Here is a 16,068-nt window from a genome sequence, read left to right as displayed (position 1 = left end):
GAGCAAACAGACTCAGAAAGGGAGAAAATTATGTAGCTAGGAAGGAAACAAATATTTATTAAATGCCTAATATGTATCAGACACATGATTATCTCATTTGAGATCATAATTGTTTTATCCTCACAATAATTCTAGGAGGTAATTGCTGCTATTATTTCCATTTTACAGTTGAAGAAATGGAGGCAGATAGTTACTTCCTCAAGGTCATGTAGCTAATAAATGTCCAAGTACATATTTGAACTCAGATCTATTGCTCTATTCACTGTTTGCCTTTAAATTAGTAAGGATCAGCTAGAATTTAAACTTCAAAGACAGTAAGTTTCCTTTATACTTGTCTGAGTTTCTGCAAGATTTATATTAGAATCAACAGTGGAGGTGGCTAGGTGGCATAGTGGATAAAGCACCGGCCCTGGAGTCAGGAGTACCTGGGTTCAAATCTGGTCTCAGATACTTAATAATTACCTAGCTGTGTGGCCTTGGGCAAGCCACTTAACCACGTTTGCCTTGAAAAAAACTAAAAAAAAAAATCAACAGTTCAATTCCTGCCTTTGATCCTAACCAGAAAATAAACTTAATGTCTTTAAGCCTCAGTTTCCTTCTTTGTAAAATGGTGATAATAATACCTGTGCACCAGATTAGTGAAATAACATTTAAAAAATGTTTGGAAATGTTAGCTCCTTTCAGAGGCATCTAAGTGGTATAGTGAATTCAGGAAGAAATGAGTGAGTTCAAATGCTGCTTTCTATTTATTTATCAGCTCTGTCCCTAATTTTTATGTGCTACTTCAGTTCTTGGGGGGGAAAGACAAATGGTATAGGTAATGTCTTTTGATTCAGGCATAAATTGTATTTCATGAGACAAAGCTGCAGGAAGTCATCAACTTTATGTTCTTTTCTAGAGTCCTCACAGCCTAATGACAAGACAAAGCCAAGACAACTGGTGATGGCTCAAGATGTAGAAGATGGGGGACAGCTAGGTGGCAGAGTGAATAGAGCACCGGTCCTGAAGTCAGGAGGGCCGGAGTTCAAATTCAACCTCAAGACACTTAATAATTACCTAGCTGGGTGATCTTGGCCAAGTCATTTAACCCCATTGCCTTGCAAAAAAAAAAAAAAAAAAAAAAAAAAAAGATGTAGAGAATAACCTTTTAGAATTTGAAATTTAACCAAGCTCTAAGGGCTTCACTTTCACCCACCAAGGGAAGTCTTCACATGCTTGGGATGAAACCTCCCCTAACTCACCAATGGATTTGAGATCCCTTTGGTCCCCCTCAATCTGATTCAGCCAATTTGCCCAAAAGCTTTACCAGGGTGTGGCTGATGTGCATGCTATAGTTTCTTAGTCACAGGTGAGAGTTAGGTAGATCAGGTGGACACCAGAGTTTGATAACCAGCCCTGAAAAGGGTTGGGCAACCTGGTCACACTATGGAGTGTGCTCCCCATTGCTACTTTCAGATTTGACCCCTACCATCATCAATCAGTAACCTCTCTTACTTTGTGAGCCATTCAGGTGGCACAGTGAAAAAAGAGCACCAGCCCTGGAGTCAGGAGAATCTCAGTTCAAATTCGGACTCTTATTAGCTATGACTTAATTTGATTTTCTCACATCCAAGACCATCTCCAGTCCTCCTGATTCATATCAAGCCACTAAATTGGCTCTGGAGGAGAAAATGAGGCTGGTGAGTTTTCACAGCATCCCATCACTCAAATCCAATTCATGTGCAGATCATGGCATCACCTTCCTGATGACATGGTCTTTTTCCAGAACAAAGGCCAAGCAACAACAACAAGGACACATCTACCACCTAGTCAAAATAGTTACCTTTTTCCCTCTATTCCAGAATGGAATAAACAAAAAATTATCAAACTTTTTGATCTTTAGACCCTTTCACTCTCTTAAAATTTTTTGAAGACCACCACCCAAAGAGTTTTTACTGATGTGGGTTTGAGAATCAATATTTACCCAAATAGAAATCAAAACTTAAATTTTTGCTTATTATTTCAGTTAAAAATATGTGTGCCCAATATATGTTAACATAAATATACTTTGGGGCAGCTAGGTGGCACAGTGGATAGAGCACTGGCCTTGGAGTCAGGAGTACCTGAGTTCAAATCCAACCTCAGACACTTAGTAATTACTTAGCAGTGTGACCTTGGCCAAGTCACCTAACCCCATTGCCTTGCAAAAACCAACAACAACATAAATATATTTTAATGAAAAATAATTATATTTTTCAAAAAAAATCAGTGAGATGAATGCCTTGTTTTCCTTAGTTTGGCAGACCTCTTTAATAGATGACAGCTGGATTCTCAGATTTGTTTCTGTGTTCAGTCTTTTGTGATATGTTGTTTTCATTGAAGTATTTGAGGAAAATGTGGCCTCACACAGACACATAGTTAGAAAAAGGAAGAGAATTTTAAGAGGCAAATAACATCTTAGCATTATTATGAAAATATTTGGACCTTGCAGATCTCCTGGAAGGGTATTGAGTTACTTCACAGATCAACGGACCAATCTTTGAGAACCTAGATTAAACAAAAACATTTCCACCCTTAATTTTGGCACCATAAATAAGTCTGAGTCTCCTAGTTTTAGAAAATCCAGTTCCCTTGCTGGAAATAAATAAATCACCTCAAAGAAGACTGATTATATCTTTGATCCAAAGGATCAAATATTATTTGATTATTTCTTAATAATTCAGAACACAGCTGAGGTCTTAGCTTGTAAGCTCCTTAGGAATAGGGATTGTTTCACTCTTTGCATTGGTACTCCCAGGGTCTGGCATTATGCCCAACTTAAATTCTTGTTGATTCATTTGTTTTTTACCTCCTACCAGGAGAAAGTTGGACTCTGTTCCCTTCTCAGTTATGCCAGGGTCACTTTATTGCTAGAACCATCCTGGAAAAAGGACAAGAGTGTGTGAAGAAATACATACTGGTGTCTTGGAAAGAAAGCTATACATACTCTTTGAGCCAATGATACTAGCTCAATGTTTATCTCCCTTTTATACTACTTTTATTTTGTACATGCAGGTGGCTGTTTGCATATTGTTTCCTCCATTAGAATGTAAACTCCCAAGGAATAGTTAGGTGGTGCACTGGCCCTGGAGTCAGGAGAACCTGAGTTCAAATTTGATCACAGATACTGAATAATTGTCTAACTCTGTGACTTTGGGCAAGTCACTTAACCCCATTGTTTTGAATAAATAAAATTTAAAGAAAAGAATGTGACCTCCCTAGAGCAGAGACCAGGGTTCGTTTGCTTTTTTTTCTATGTCCCTAAGCTTAGCACAGTAAATTAGGTTTCCTCCTACACTGTGCTGATCCCTCCAGGTTTGATCCACTCAAAAAGTCCATGCTGTACTTTTTAAACTTTATTTTTCCTGAAGTTTCTTCTTTTGGGGGGGAGAGGGGACCTTTGTGTTTTCTTGCACAATAAGACATTCTATGGAAATGCTTTGTGTAACTATACATTTATGACCTATATTAAATTGCTTGCTTCTCAATGAAGGGACATGAGAAGAGACAAAAAAAGAGAATTTGGAGTTCAAAGTTTTGAAAATTAGTATTAAAAGTTGATTTACATGTAACTGGGGAAAAATATAATATTAAATAATTTTTTCATAAAAAGTGTACATGTATCTGAGATAACAGAGAGCTGGCCTCTAGGCTTCTAAGAGCTAAATGCAAATTCTCCCTCAAGTACTTCCTAGCTGTAGGATCCTCTCGGTCTGTTTCCTCATCTGTAAAATGGGGATGATAATAATGCTTACCTCCTTGGGTTGCTGAGGACCAAGTGAGCTCCCCCAGGTAAGGCGCTTTGCAAACCTTTCCACACTCTGTAGATGCTGACTGAGCCAGGGAGTCCATCAAAGCTGAACAGGTATCCCTCCATAACATCCCTCCCATGGGTCTTCCAGCCTTTTCCTAAAGGCTTCCAATAAGGGGTAGCCCAGGTAAGCCAACCCATCCTGACCCAACCCCAGTGGTTAGGAAGTTCTTCTGGACGCACAAGCAGAATTGGCCTTTCACCCACTTTTCCTATCCTTGCCCCCCAGGCTCTCAGAAGGGGGCTGAAGTCCATGATGGGGTCACTTAACAAACACCTGGGTTCAGATCCAGTCTCAATCCTTCACAAGCTCTTGTGACCCTGGGCAAAACATGTAACCTCTCAGAGCCTGTTTTTTCACCCATAAACTAACGATAGTAGTACCTCCTGGGGTTATTGTGGGAAAGTGCTTTGAAGACCATAAAGCACCATAGAAGTATGAGCTATGATTTCTGTTATTATTATTATCTCAGTCCAGTCATCTCCAATTTTCTGGAGCCCCAGAGTCTCCATTTCAGTCAAGAGAATTGTGTATAGGGGCAGCTAGGTGGTAAAGTGGATAGAGCACCAGCCCTGGAGTCAGGAGGACTTGTGTTCAAATCTAGCCTCAGACACTTAATAATTACCTAGCTGTGTGATCTTGGGCAAGTCACTTACCCCCACTGCCTTGTAAAAAGTCAAATAACTAGTCAGACTGATAGATACATAGATGATAGGAAAGAAAGAAAGAAGGAAAGAAAGAAGGAAAGAAAGAAAGAAGGAAAGAAAGAAAGAAAGAAAGAAAGAAAGAAAGAAAGAAAGAAAGAAAGAAAGACAAAGAAAGAATTGTGAATATTTTCAGTGGGTCCAGATACCCCAACTTGTGAGGGAAACCCAAGTTTTTCTCCATCCAGACCTGGGGCGGAGGTAAGCACTTTCCTCATTTCACTTCTATTATCTTTTAGGACCAAGGTTATCTGAGGCAGATAGATGGTACAATGGAAAGAATGCCAATCCCGGAGCCAGCAAGACTCATCTTCCAGAGTTCAAGTCTGTTCTCAGATATTTGCTAGTTGTGACTCTGGGCAAGTCACTTCACCTTGCTTGTCTGTGTCCTCATCTGTAAAAAGAGCTGGAGAAGGAAAAGGAAATGAAAAACCACTTCAATATCTCTGCCAAGAAAACCCCAAATGGGGTCATGAAGAGTCATTCATGACTGAAATGCCTGAATAACAAACCTCTTAGCTATCTAGCTCCAAGAGATCCTCACAACAAACACTTTCCTTACCCACAATGCTCAATTTCTCATTATTTCTCATTATGCACACTTTCTAGCTGTGTGACTTAACCTCATTGTCTTGTGAAAGAGAGAGAGAGAGAGAGAGAGAGAGAGAGAGAGAGAGAGAGAGAGAGAGAGAGGGAGAGAGGGAGAGAGGAAGGAAGGAAGGAAGGAAGGAAGGAAGGAAGGAAGGAAGGAAGGAAGGAAGGAAAAGAAAAGCTAACCCTTCTCACCTTGACTTCTTAGAATCTCTGGCTTTATAAGGATCCAGCAGCTAGGTGGTACAGTGAAGGGAGTGCTCTTCTCCTTGAGCATCTTTTATCTCATTTCCTTGTCTCATCTGTTTATGTCAACAAATGAAAACAAAGTTTTCAAAGAGTTTTAGCTGATACTGCAGCCAGCTATATTTATGTACTAACAAGCAGAGACATATTAACATGCTCAGCATAGACTTTGGTTATTTAAATGACTCCTGACTGAGCACCAGATACAATTTTTCATAAGACTTATATAGTTTTGAATTACATCACAGAAAAAATACAATTGGAATTTACAGCTACCAAAAGGGAAAAGGAAAGCTGCAGACTTTAAAGATAAACTTGTAAAATTTATAGCAGGCTAAGAGAGGAAAAAGAAGGTACACATGTCAAAGACGGCAGAAGGGTGGAAATGATATCAGGTTAGGTTGTAAATTGCTTAATAAACACTGAGAGGAGTTAGTCTGGAATTTACAACTAGCTAATGGTTATCATAAAACAGAGCCAGAAATTCTTTTATGCCTAATCAGTTAATCATCAGAATTAAAGTATTGGAAGTCTCCGCTAAATTCTAAACTATAAAAAAAAAGCCTCCATGAATTATCTGATCTTCCTTACCAATAAAATTACTGTACTGCAGCTAAATAGTCAGTCAGTCAATAAACATTTAAGTGCCTGTTCTGGGCCAGTCTCGGTCTTCATAGTATATAAAGAGATAAATGGCAGCTTCTGCCCTCAAGGAGCTTACAATCTAATGGGAAAGATAAAAAGTAAATAAATATGTACAAACAAGTTACATATTGTATAAACAGGAAAAAATAAGGAAGATATTTGAATTAAAAGGAAATTAAAAACTCTTGTGACACAGGGTTGTTGCAGGGAAAGCATTTTGTAAATCTTAGAGGATCTTAGAAACATAGAATGTGGGATTGAGTGTCTACTGTGTGCAGAGCATTGGGCCAGGTTCTAGGAAAGATACAAAAGTAATATTTTAATAATTATGATTAATAGGAAGTGCAGAATTCACCTAATTCCCTTCCCCCACTCCCTCTCTTAGAAATATTTAAAAAGCATTTTAATATCCTTTTTTCAAAGGTGTTGAACTAATTTGCAAGCAAAACCTTATCAGTCTTCCATTAACTATCAGTTCCTATATAATGTCCTGTCCTGCCCATCTTTCCAGATAAGCAGTATTCCTCCTTAAAATGATTAGAGAGCTGATTTGACAAAGGTAACAATAATAATAATAATGACACTAACATTTATATAGTATTGCTTTTATATATAATATACTTTTGTTGAATGTTTATATATTATACAATATATTTGGGGCAGCCAGGTGGCGTAGTGAATAGAGCACTGGCCTTGGAGTCAGGAGAACCTGAGTTCAAATTCAGCCTTAGACATTTAAAAATTAGCTTTGTGACCTTGGGCAAGTCACTTGACCCTTTTGCCTTGCATATATATATATATATATATATATATATATATATATATACACACACACACACACACATATACATATACATATACATATATAATACTATATAAATGTATTTTAAAATTTGCAACTACAGCTTAGTCCTTAGAACAATCCAGTGAGAAAAGTTGCTATTATTTTTCCTAATTTCAGATTGGTAAAATATGGTTGAAAGAAGTTACGAGAATTACCACAGCTGGGAAGATGTTGGAGACTGTCTTTGAAGACAGGTCTTCCTGATTCCAACTTTATACTTGTCTTTCTCCAGGACACTGGATAAAGTACACTGCACAGCTACCTATATTGCTCCAACAAAGAATAATTGTCTCTTCTTCCCTACCCTTCTCCCTCCAGGAGTGATGAACAATAGTGGTGACACCCTGTTTTTAAGCATCAATTTTTTTGTCCTTTCTTCCCTAGTGATTCCATTTTGCACCACCTGTTTCAATTTTTCTAAGTAGCCCTAGAGTCCTTAGGACAAATAGTTGTTAGGTTTGGTTTTTTCCCTCCCCAAATCTTTAATTGGACTAATTATCTAATCAGTCTCTTCCTGGATTTTCCAATCCAGGATATTTACCCATAAGTATTTGGAGTTTTCCTTGGTTTTCTTCTGCAGCCTCAGAATCTAGGGAAGATTCAATCTAGAATCTTGCAATTGGGTCAGATTGTATTTGGGCAGGGAGGGACATAAACATTTATCATATTCCTAATATGCACCAGACATTGTGCCAAATGCATTGCAAATATTATCTCATCTAATTTCATTTGATCAGACCCTGTCTGATACTAGGTGTCAGGTCAATCTCTTCCTAAGGGCTTACTCCCCTCAAGGCTAAACCACTCCTCCTAGAGAATCTGAGACTACTCCTACTCTAGGGTCTAAGTCCTCCTTCTTGCCACAGGGCAACTGGACCATCCTTTTCTGTGGGTTTTGCCTGAGTTGTTTCCCCACTACTGCTAGGTTCAGGTGCTGCTGCTGCTGCCCCTATAAGTTCCCCCCATTGGGCTCCCTCTTATTATAGGTTCTTCTTCTCTACCCCTACTTTGGGCTCTACCTAAGCTTCCTCCTCTCTGATGTTTCACTCCAGACCTGCTGTAACCTCCACTAAGCTCACACTAGGAGGCTTCAGGCCTACCACAGGCTCATCTTTACATCTTGGATACTGCCACTGGCCTTGAGATCTCCCTTTCCTCCATGTTTTCAGGTCATACTTGACCTCTCCTTACATTTTATGTATTAGAAAGTCAAAACACAGGTCACAAAGTTATTCAGCATCTGAGACAAGATTTGAACCCAAGTCTTCTGATTCCAAAACCTGTGTTCTTTTCATAGTATCATACTGCCTCTATTACTTAAGTCTCCAGTTTCAGTTCCTGTATTATGCCAGACTAGGCTCTGCCCCCTACCACAGGGATGGGAACTTCTGCCACATGAGTGAAGTGGAATGCTACTGTATCTCCCAATTTAGGTCAGATGTGACTGCCCTGGCATAACTCCATATGGGGAGTGGGCTATATTCTATGGCTAGGAATCTATATAGACTTCTTTCATATGCCAATCTGGAAGCAGGATCTAAGACCAGTATATATCCCTCACTGCCACCCACAGCCAAGAGATTCTCGACTTCAACTAAGCCTCCTGAAAGAGCCTCAACTAAGAGATTTGCTAGCTCCCAGACAGGCACAACATGTACAAAAGAGCTGAGGTAGATGATGGAATGTGGGTTCTTGTGCCAGTTCCTCTCTATTCTGCCATCTCTTTTCCATTCTGGGTTCTTCCCTTGCATCTTGACAATCATTAAAAAAAGCCAATTCATTTTATAAAGCCTTAATTATCTTATTTGTTAAATGAGGATGAGAACACCTAGCTTGGACATATATAGAGCTATTCTAGAAATTAAATAAATAACAGATATAAGAAAAAGCATTTGTGAACATTTATACTGAGCATACAAGCCCGAGAGAAAACAAATACTGTTCAGTCCAAATGGCAAAACAAATAGACAAAGAATCAGGATTTTATAAAAGAATTCTTTTTTATGAAAACCACAAATACTAGGGAAAAAATAAACAATTTCTATAGCCTTTTTCAAGCTCAGAGATTTCCATTTTCTAGGATCTGGTGGCACCCATCTTACTTATTGAGGAGTTGAGACTTCCATGGGTGTCTGTAGCCCACAATTCCAAAGAAACCAAGTTATCCTGCTAATCCAATCACACTCGTTTGAGTATGTATGTCCATGGCCCTTCTCTTCCTCCACTCCTTTTGGTCTCTAGCTCTGCCCATCACTGGACCTGCTGCTGGTGGCAGGGCAAAGGTCAGGAAGCTGCCATCTCCAATAGCTCCAAGATCAGCGACATGAGCAGCAAACCAGAGGAAGTAGGAGAGGCTTCCTCCTTCCCAATCTTAGGCAAGAAAGCCCAGAGCTCTTGCCTGTGGGCTCCAGGCAGAGAGAAAGGAGTTTCAGGTAGGTAGGTAGGTAGGAGGAAGGAAGAGCAGGACCCATTCTCACTTGGTTTTAAAGAAAAATCTTTTCCGGAGGAAATTAAAACAACCAGGAATCTGTTTGAATGTCCCTTTGGCAGACACAGCATTCGATACCTGTGGAAAGACAAACATAAAGAAGACTATGAACTAGCTTGATAATGAGGAGAGATAGTCCCTCACCAGGATGGAGACCTTGGTTAAGTCAGTGATCTTTAAAATCAGCAACTAGACATCGAGTCTCACTTCTAATCCCTGACCCATAGTGTCTTCATTAAGTTCTCAGTGGCCCCCAAGTCACTATCAATTGCCAAACTGCATTGATAGAGGAAATTTCCTCATCAGGAGGAATGATACACCTAAACTATAGATTCAGTTCAAGATATGCTATTTAGACATACACATACTTACATACATATATATATATATATATACAAATATACATACATGTATGTGTATATTTATGAGTAATTGGGTGGCACAGTGGATAGATCACTGGGCTTGGAGTCAGGAAGATTAGTTCAAATCTAGTGCCAGACTATCTGTGTGACCCTGGGCAAATCACTGCATCTATTTACCTATTTTCTCACCTATAAAATGAGCTGCAGAAGGAAATAGCAAACCACTCCAGTATCTCTGCCAAGAAAACCCCAAATGTGATCACAAAGAATCAGACACAAGTGAACAATAACAATGTATATGTCTGGTAAATATAGCAATATATGGATACTGGGAAAGAAAGAAGGGGAGGAAGGAGAGAGACTGAGACAGAGAAAAAGAGCCTGAGAGACAGACACAGACTGAGATGAAGAAAGAGAGAGAAGAGGCAGTGTGTTGCAATAGATAGAAAATTGGCCTCAAGTCAGTTCAACTCTTCCTTCTGACCCATCCCATTTGTGTGACCCTGCACCTAACATCTGGAAATTCCCTAAGACAATAAGTTGCAGAATTTAGGTTAGAGGAAGGAATTTCCTCATCTTTTCTTTCCTTATTATCAATGAAATCACAGGCCTAGTCCCTACTCCCTGGATTTATATTCATATTTGTATGTGCATGAGTATATTACAATAACCACTTTAAAAACAGCTAGATGGCACAGTGGACAGAACACTGGACCTGGAGTCAGGACAGAAATGAATAATTATAGAGACATCAAATTCTTTTAAGGTTACCTATCCTTGTTTTGTTGTAAGCCTGGTGAAGAATGTTTAGGAAGTTAGATTTTGAATATGCAGTAGTTTTAAAAAATCTTTATAATCACAAATGTCAAAAATTGGTAGTTACCTCAGACAATCTGGTTTGACCTCCCTCAACTATGTTGTATAAAATTCATAGACCCACAGAATCTCAGGTAGCTGGATGATGCAATGGATACAGTGTTGGGTCTGGAGTCAGGAAGCTCTGAGTTCAAATTTGACTTCAGACCCAAATGAGCTATGTGAACCTCAGCAAGTAACTTACCCCGATTGTCTTAAGTTTCCTCATCTGTAAAATGGTGATCATAAAAGCACCTACTTCCCCTAGTTGTTATGAGATCAAATGAAATGATATTTTTAAATGACTTAGCACAGAGACTGATACATAGTAGGCACTTAAATGCACATTCTATTTCTTATTCCATTTTACTTAGCACCTACTATGTGCAGAGGACATCCACAGATATCTTTCTCCAAGATCAAGACATGACAAGATGGCGACTCTGGGTTCCCTATGACTATACTAATATATAAAATCAACCATAAATTAACTTGGCTCGAAGGATCTTAAACTCTACAAGAATTTCTCCATCCCTTCAACCTATGTCATAGATGTGCACCCAATAAAATGATTCTTCTTATGTCTTTTGCATATACAATGAAAACCAGCACTGACAAGTCCAACATTCATCCCCCCAAGAAGGAGAACCTATATGCCTTTCCTTTCATTTAGCTGAAAATTAATTCTGGCTTCTGGCTTCAGCATATAGCAAGAATGTGAACAATGACCCCTAAAAATCCAGTTCTGATGATTCACAAAGGAACAATGATACCACCAAAACAAACCAAGAAAGCTTTGCTAAGGATTATGGAACTGTGAACAAAAAAAAATGCAGATTTTCAGGATGCTGGGAATATTTTCATCAGTACTGTTGACAAAATAGCTGGTTAACATGGTGATATCTGAGAATGGAATTTAAATTTCTGGACCGAAGCTTAAAAAATATAGGAATAATAGTCTCTTAGCTAGGTATGGGACAGCCAAGAAAAGGGTTTATAACAACAAAATGGCTTGGAGTCTTGTGAATCTAATAAAGAGAGTTTTCAACTAAAAAGGAATGGGGGGGGGCATAGCAGCTAGGTGACACAGTGAATAGAGCACCAGCCTGGAGTCAGGAGGACCTGAGTTCAAAAGTTCAGATACTTAATGATTGCCTAGCTATATGACCCTGGGCAAGTCACTTAACCCCATTGCCTTGCAAACCCTAAAAAATTTTTTTAAATAAAGAAAAAAAAAAGGAATGGGGATGGATAAGATGGTCCAAACAGATCTGATAATCCTGGTATCATAGACCATGGAGGGTACAACCTAGCAATATCATAGCCAAAATCCAGAAAGAAGTTCAAGGACCAATAAACCAGTAAGCTTTGACTATATAGGAGAGGGAGGCACAGGATACAATACTCTAAGTATTAAGGAGTTCATAACTGATGACTAAAATGGAATAAGGAATGGAATGTGTATTTAAGTGCCTACTATGTATCAGTCTCTGTGTTAGGTCATTTACAAATATTATTTCATTCATCTAACAACTTTCAATTATTTTCCGCACTTCTTTTAAACATTGCCCTTCCTTTACCCCCATTCTTGAATTTCTATTGATATATCTCTAACCCAGACTAAGTAGATGTGTGAGTTTATTCACCTCTCCTTGTCAAGTTCAGAAGGTGGTGAAGCCCCTAATATCAAAGAGTTCTAATATCCATGATATGTATAAAATTAACAATTGACAGGTACCTCAGACAATTTAGTTTGACCTCCCTCAACTATGTTGTATAAAATTTATAGACCCCTGAGGCGGCTAGGTGGAGCATTGGATGGAGCATGGGCCCTGGAGTCAGGAGTACCTGAGTTCAAATCCAGCCTCAGACACTTAATTATCTAGCTGTGTGGCCTTGGGCAAGCCACTTAACCCCATTTGCCTTGCAAAAACCTAAAAAATAAAATAAAATTTAAAAAAATTCATAGACCCCCCCCCATTGCCTTGCAAAAAAAAAAAAATTAATAGACCCACAGAATGTCAGGTCGCTAGATGATGCAATGGATACAGTGTTGGGTCTTGCCCAATAAATAAAGTCAGTACTAAAAGAAGCAATAAAAAGAGAAATGCAAATGGAAACTACTGAGAGGTTTCACCTCCCACACAGTAATTTGACAAAGGTGACAACAATCAGAAAAATCAGTGTTGGAGAGAATGTGGGAAGACACTCATTTTTAGAAGTCCTACTCAGGAGCAGTTCTGAAGTTCTTCTAATTGATGAGTGATTAAATAAGTAAAAATTCATGTGATTCATTCTATCTAACTAGATCCAGGTTCTGCTCCAAATCCCATTCATGGTGGCCATCTTCTTGCTATCTGCTGGGCCATGGAAACCTCCAGAGACCATTCTCTGAGAGGCTTCATCAACTGAGATATGAAACTTTCACCCTAGAGCTAAGCTGTTCAAACTGGGAAGTGGATCCCTGGACCTTTTCTCACCTTTTTGCATGGAAGAGGCATGACACCTCTGCTTTAGTCCTTCATCTCACAATTTTCCTTTCTCTCAAACCCACCCACCCATGAAACCCAGAGAAAATCAGATGTCACCATTAGAAGAATATTCAATAAGTCTTCATAATCTGCCCACTCTTCCAAGACTCTATCCAAGATCTCTATGTACCATGAGCCTCTCCTCGTATCTCTCCAGGAGACAAAACCTTAGGAGAAAAAATTGACAGGTTGCATTATCAGAACCATATCTATGAACTTCTGAGCCCCAGATAAGCAAAACAAAAAATGTGCCTTCAGGTAGGGTCCTTATTCAAACTCAACATCAGGTAGTTTCCTATTTTAACTAATTATTCTTGCTAGATTGGAGCCAAATACTGTTGTTTCTTTCCTGGTGGACAACTACAAGTTTTCTGAGTGCCCTCTAAATTTGGTGTCCTGGAACTGAATTCTAGCTGCCCCAACCTTGATAGACCTCTTTTTCTCTCTGTTCATGGTGTCCAGAGTTCTGACTCGAATTGGGGAAATCTTTTTGAATATCACCTTCCCAATCTGCTGCTCAAGGGGACCAACCCTAGCGTGTCCTCACTTTCATAGATATTCATTCCCAGATCAGGCTGCAGCCAAAGTGATTAGACTTCTGGCTTGGCCTCAGAAAGGAGAACTAGGACCGACAGGTGGAAACGACATCAAGGGACATTTGTACACAATTTAGGAGGGACTTTTGAGAAAGCTCTAATTCTTAAAGGCATTAAAAACACAATGAATAGTGGTAGTGAGTGGTAGTGAGTTCCCCATCATTTATGTAGGGGATAGATAATTTCTTTTTGGGGGATGATGCTGTACAAAAGATCCATGCTGTATGTCGTATGATTTGCCTTTTGGAAACCTAGTTTTGATCCTGAGTAGCCAATGGGCAATTCACCGCTTTCTGAGCTTCAGTTTCTTTATCAGTCATAACTGCAATCCTTACCATCCAGGGCAGGTGAGAAGAAAGCATTTCACAGACTTTAAAGTGTTTTAAAAAAGATCTGAACTGAGATTCTTTTTATTCTTCATCTTCCACTCAGCTGGCCTCCTTTGGAATTCTCCATCAAACCCCTTGGGAAGTATCATCCTCAAGACTTTCTTTATCCATTGAGATCCATCAGCCTTGGTACTCACATCTCAGTAATTTTACTCCCCTCTGAGTGGAGGGCTGAGTGAGGACCCCTCCCCCAAATTTCACTTAAGAAGGATCCCCAAACTAACTAGCTGTTCATCTCCCACCTAGCTGCCCTCCTTTGATTTTCTCCAATATACCCCTGCACTCAGTACCTTCTCCCACCCCATCCCCTTGCTTTTTCACCTTCCTTTTGTAGGTTATACTCCCTCTTTAGATTATATGGGTATTAAGAGTCTTTGTTTTCTTTCATATTTATATACTTAGCACTTTGAACAATGCCTTTCGCAAAGCAGGCACTTTAAATAAATATTTGAGATGGTTGAGTATTGAGGGTCTTTATTTTCTTTCCTATTTTTATCCTTAGCACTTAGGACAATGCCTTTCACAAAGAAGGTACTTAATAAATATTTGAGGAAACTGGGCAGCAGCTCAGGGAATAGAGAGCACCAGGTCTAGAGTCAGGAAGACTCATCTCCTGAGTACAAATATGGCCTCAGACATTTACTATCCATGTGACCCTGGATAAGTCACTTAACCTTGTTTGCCTCAATTTCCTCATCTGTAAAATGAGTTGGAGAAAGAAATGGCAAGTCATTCTAGTATCTAGTACCCCCTAAATGGGTCATGGAGAATCAGACACAATTGAAAAACTGACTAAAATAAATGCTTATTCACTGATTACCTAACTATAAGCTAAGAATGAACTGACACCTCAAAGGTCCCTTCCAATTCTGATATGCAAAGTTCTTCCTTCAAGTCAAGTTCAAAAGCAATAAGGGAGGGTTAAAATTTCTTCCAATGTTCTCACCAGGAAATGTAGAATAGGAGACCAAGATGTCACCAGGTGTTGGTAAACTGGCCACAGCATCTGGCTGATCAAAATTAATTTGAAATGGGGTGGCATCTGTCTCAGGGTCACTGCCAGGAGACTTGTTTCCAGAACTATTAGAAGAGACCTGAAATCCATGGTCTCTTTGATCTGCAGGAAGTGAGAAGAAATATCATCATAAAACAAGTGAGTAGCAATCAGTGGTGAGCTGAGAAACCAGCTCTCTGAGGAAAACTTTGAAAAATGTGCCCATAATATACTTTGAAGTTTATTCTTAATTTTCCCCATCACTTTCCCTGAGTATACCAGCAACAAGATAATCAATCAAGCCCTGAAAAGTTAATATTTACAAATCCCAAGGTCTAAATACTCAAACTGAAAAATTTAACAGTCAGTTCTTGGGAGCCAGATTCAAACTGGTTCTAGTCTACTCCCACAGTGAAAATGCTCCTTTTTAAAGTAGTATTAACTATTTTTACACTTTAAAATTTTGTTTTTGTTTTTTCTTTCTTATAATTTTCTCTTTTGTTCTGATTCTTTTTTTTTTAGGGTGTTTTTTTTTTTGCAAGGCAATGGGGTTAAGTGGCTTGCCCAAGGCCACACAGCTAGGTAATTATTAAGTGTCTGAGGCCACATTTGAACTCAGGTCCTCCTGACTCCAGGGCTGGTGCTCTATCCACTGCACCACCTAGCCTCCCTGTTCTGATTCTTCTTTCACAACATGATGAATATATGTTTAACATGATTTTGTGTGTGTATGTATATATATATATATATATATATATATATATATATATATATATATAAAACCAATATCAAATTGCTCATTATCCTGGCAAGGGGAGAAGGAAAGGAGGGAGGGAGGAAATTTTACAAAAATGAATGGTGAAAACTATCTCTAGATGTAATTGAAAAAAATAAAATATTTTTAAGATACAAAAAGCAGCATCATGTTGGCAAAGAACTGAAAACTGAAAGGATGCCCACCAACTGGAGAATGGCTTATGAGGGAGATGGAAT

At 38.9% G+C, this 16,068-nt stretch overlaps 1 protein-coding gene and 1 long non-coding RNA gene across 3 annotated transcripts in view; both read right to left on the bottom strand.

Annotated features, from left to right (window-relative positions):
• Nucleotides 1-1,236: 1,236 nt before the first annotated feature.
• LOC141509113 (uncharacterized) lies at nucleotides 1,237-6,623 on the bottom strand. Its single transcript, XR_012474582.1, has 3 exons — nucleotides 5,963-6,623; nucleotides 5,321-5,427; nucleotides 1,237-4,940 (listed from the first exon to the last, which is right to left on the bottom strand). It is a non-coding gene; the product is annotated as an uncharacterized LOC141509113 (long non-coding RNA).
• Nucleotides 6,624-8,841: 2,218 nt separating this feature from the next.
• CASP9 (caspase 9) overlaps nucleotides 8,842-16,068 on the bottom strand; it is a 32,567-nt gene continuing 25,340 nt past the window's right edge. For both annotated transcript variants that reach the window (XM_074218375.1, XM_074218374.1), the window contains 3 exons: nucleotides 15,028-15,198; nucleotides 13,154-13,263; nucleotides 8,842-9,426 (listed from right to left, as the gene is read on the bottom strand). In XM_074218375.1, the coding sequence (XP_074074476.1) occupies nucleotides 9,334-9,426; nucleotides 13,154-13,263; nucleotides 15,028-15,198 (374 nt within the window). In that variant the 3' untranslated portion in view covers nucleotides 8,842-9,333. The remainder of the gene's footprint in view (nucleotides 9,427-13,153; nucleotides 13,264-15,027; nucleotides 15,199-16,068) is intronic.

The sequence above is a fragment of the Macrotis lagotis genome, chromosome 1 (genome assembly GCF_037893015.1).
Source record: "Macrotis lagotis isolate mMagLag1 chromosome 1, bilby.v1.9.chrom.fasta, whole genome shotgun sequence".
NCBI lineage: Eukaryota > Metazoa > Chordata > Mammalia > Peramelemorphia > Peramelidae > Macrotis > Macrotis lagotis.
This window is presented reverse-complemented; position numbering and strand designations above follow the sequence as displayed.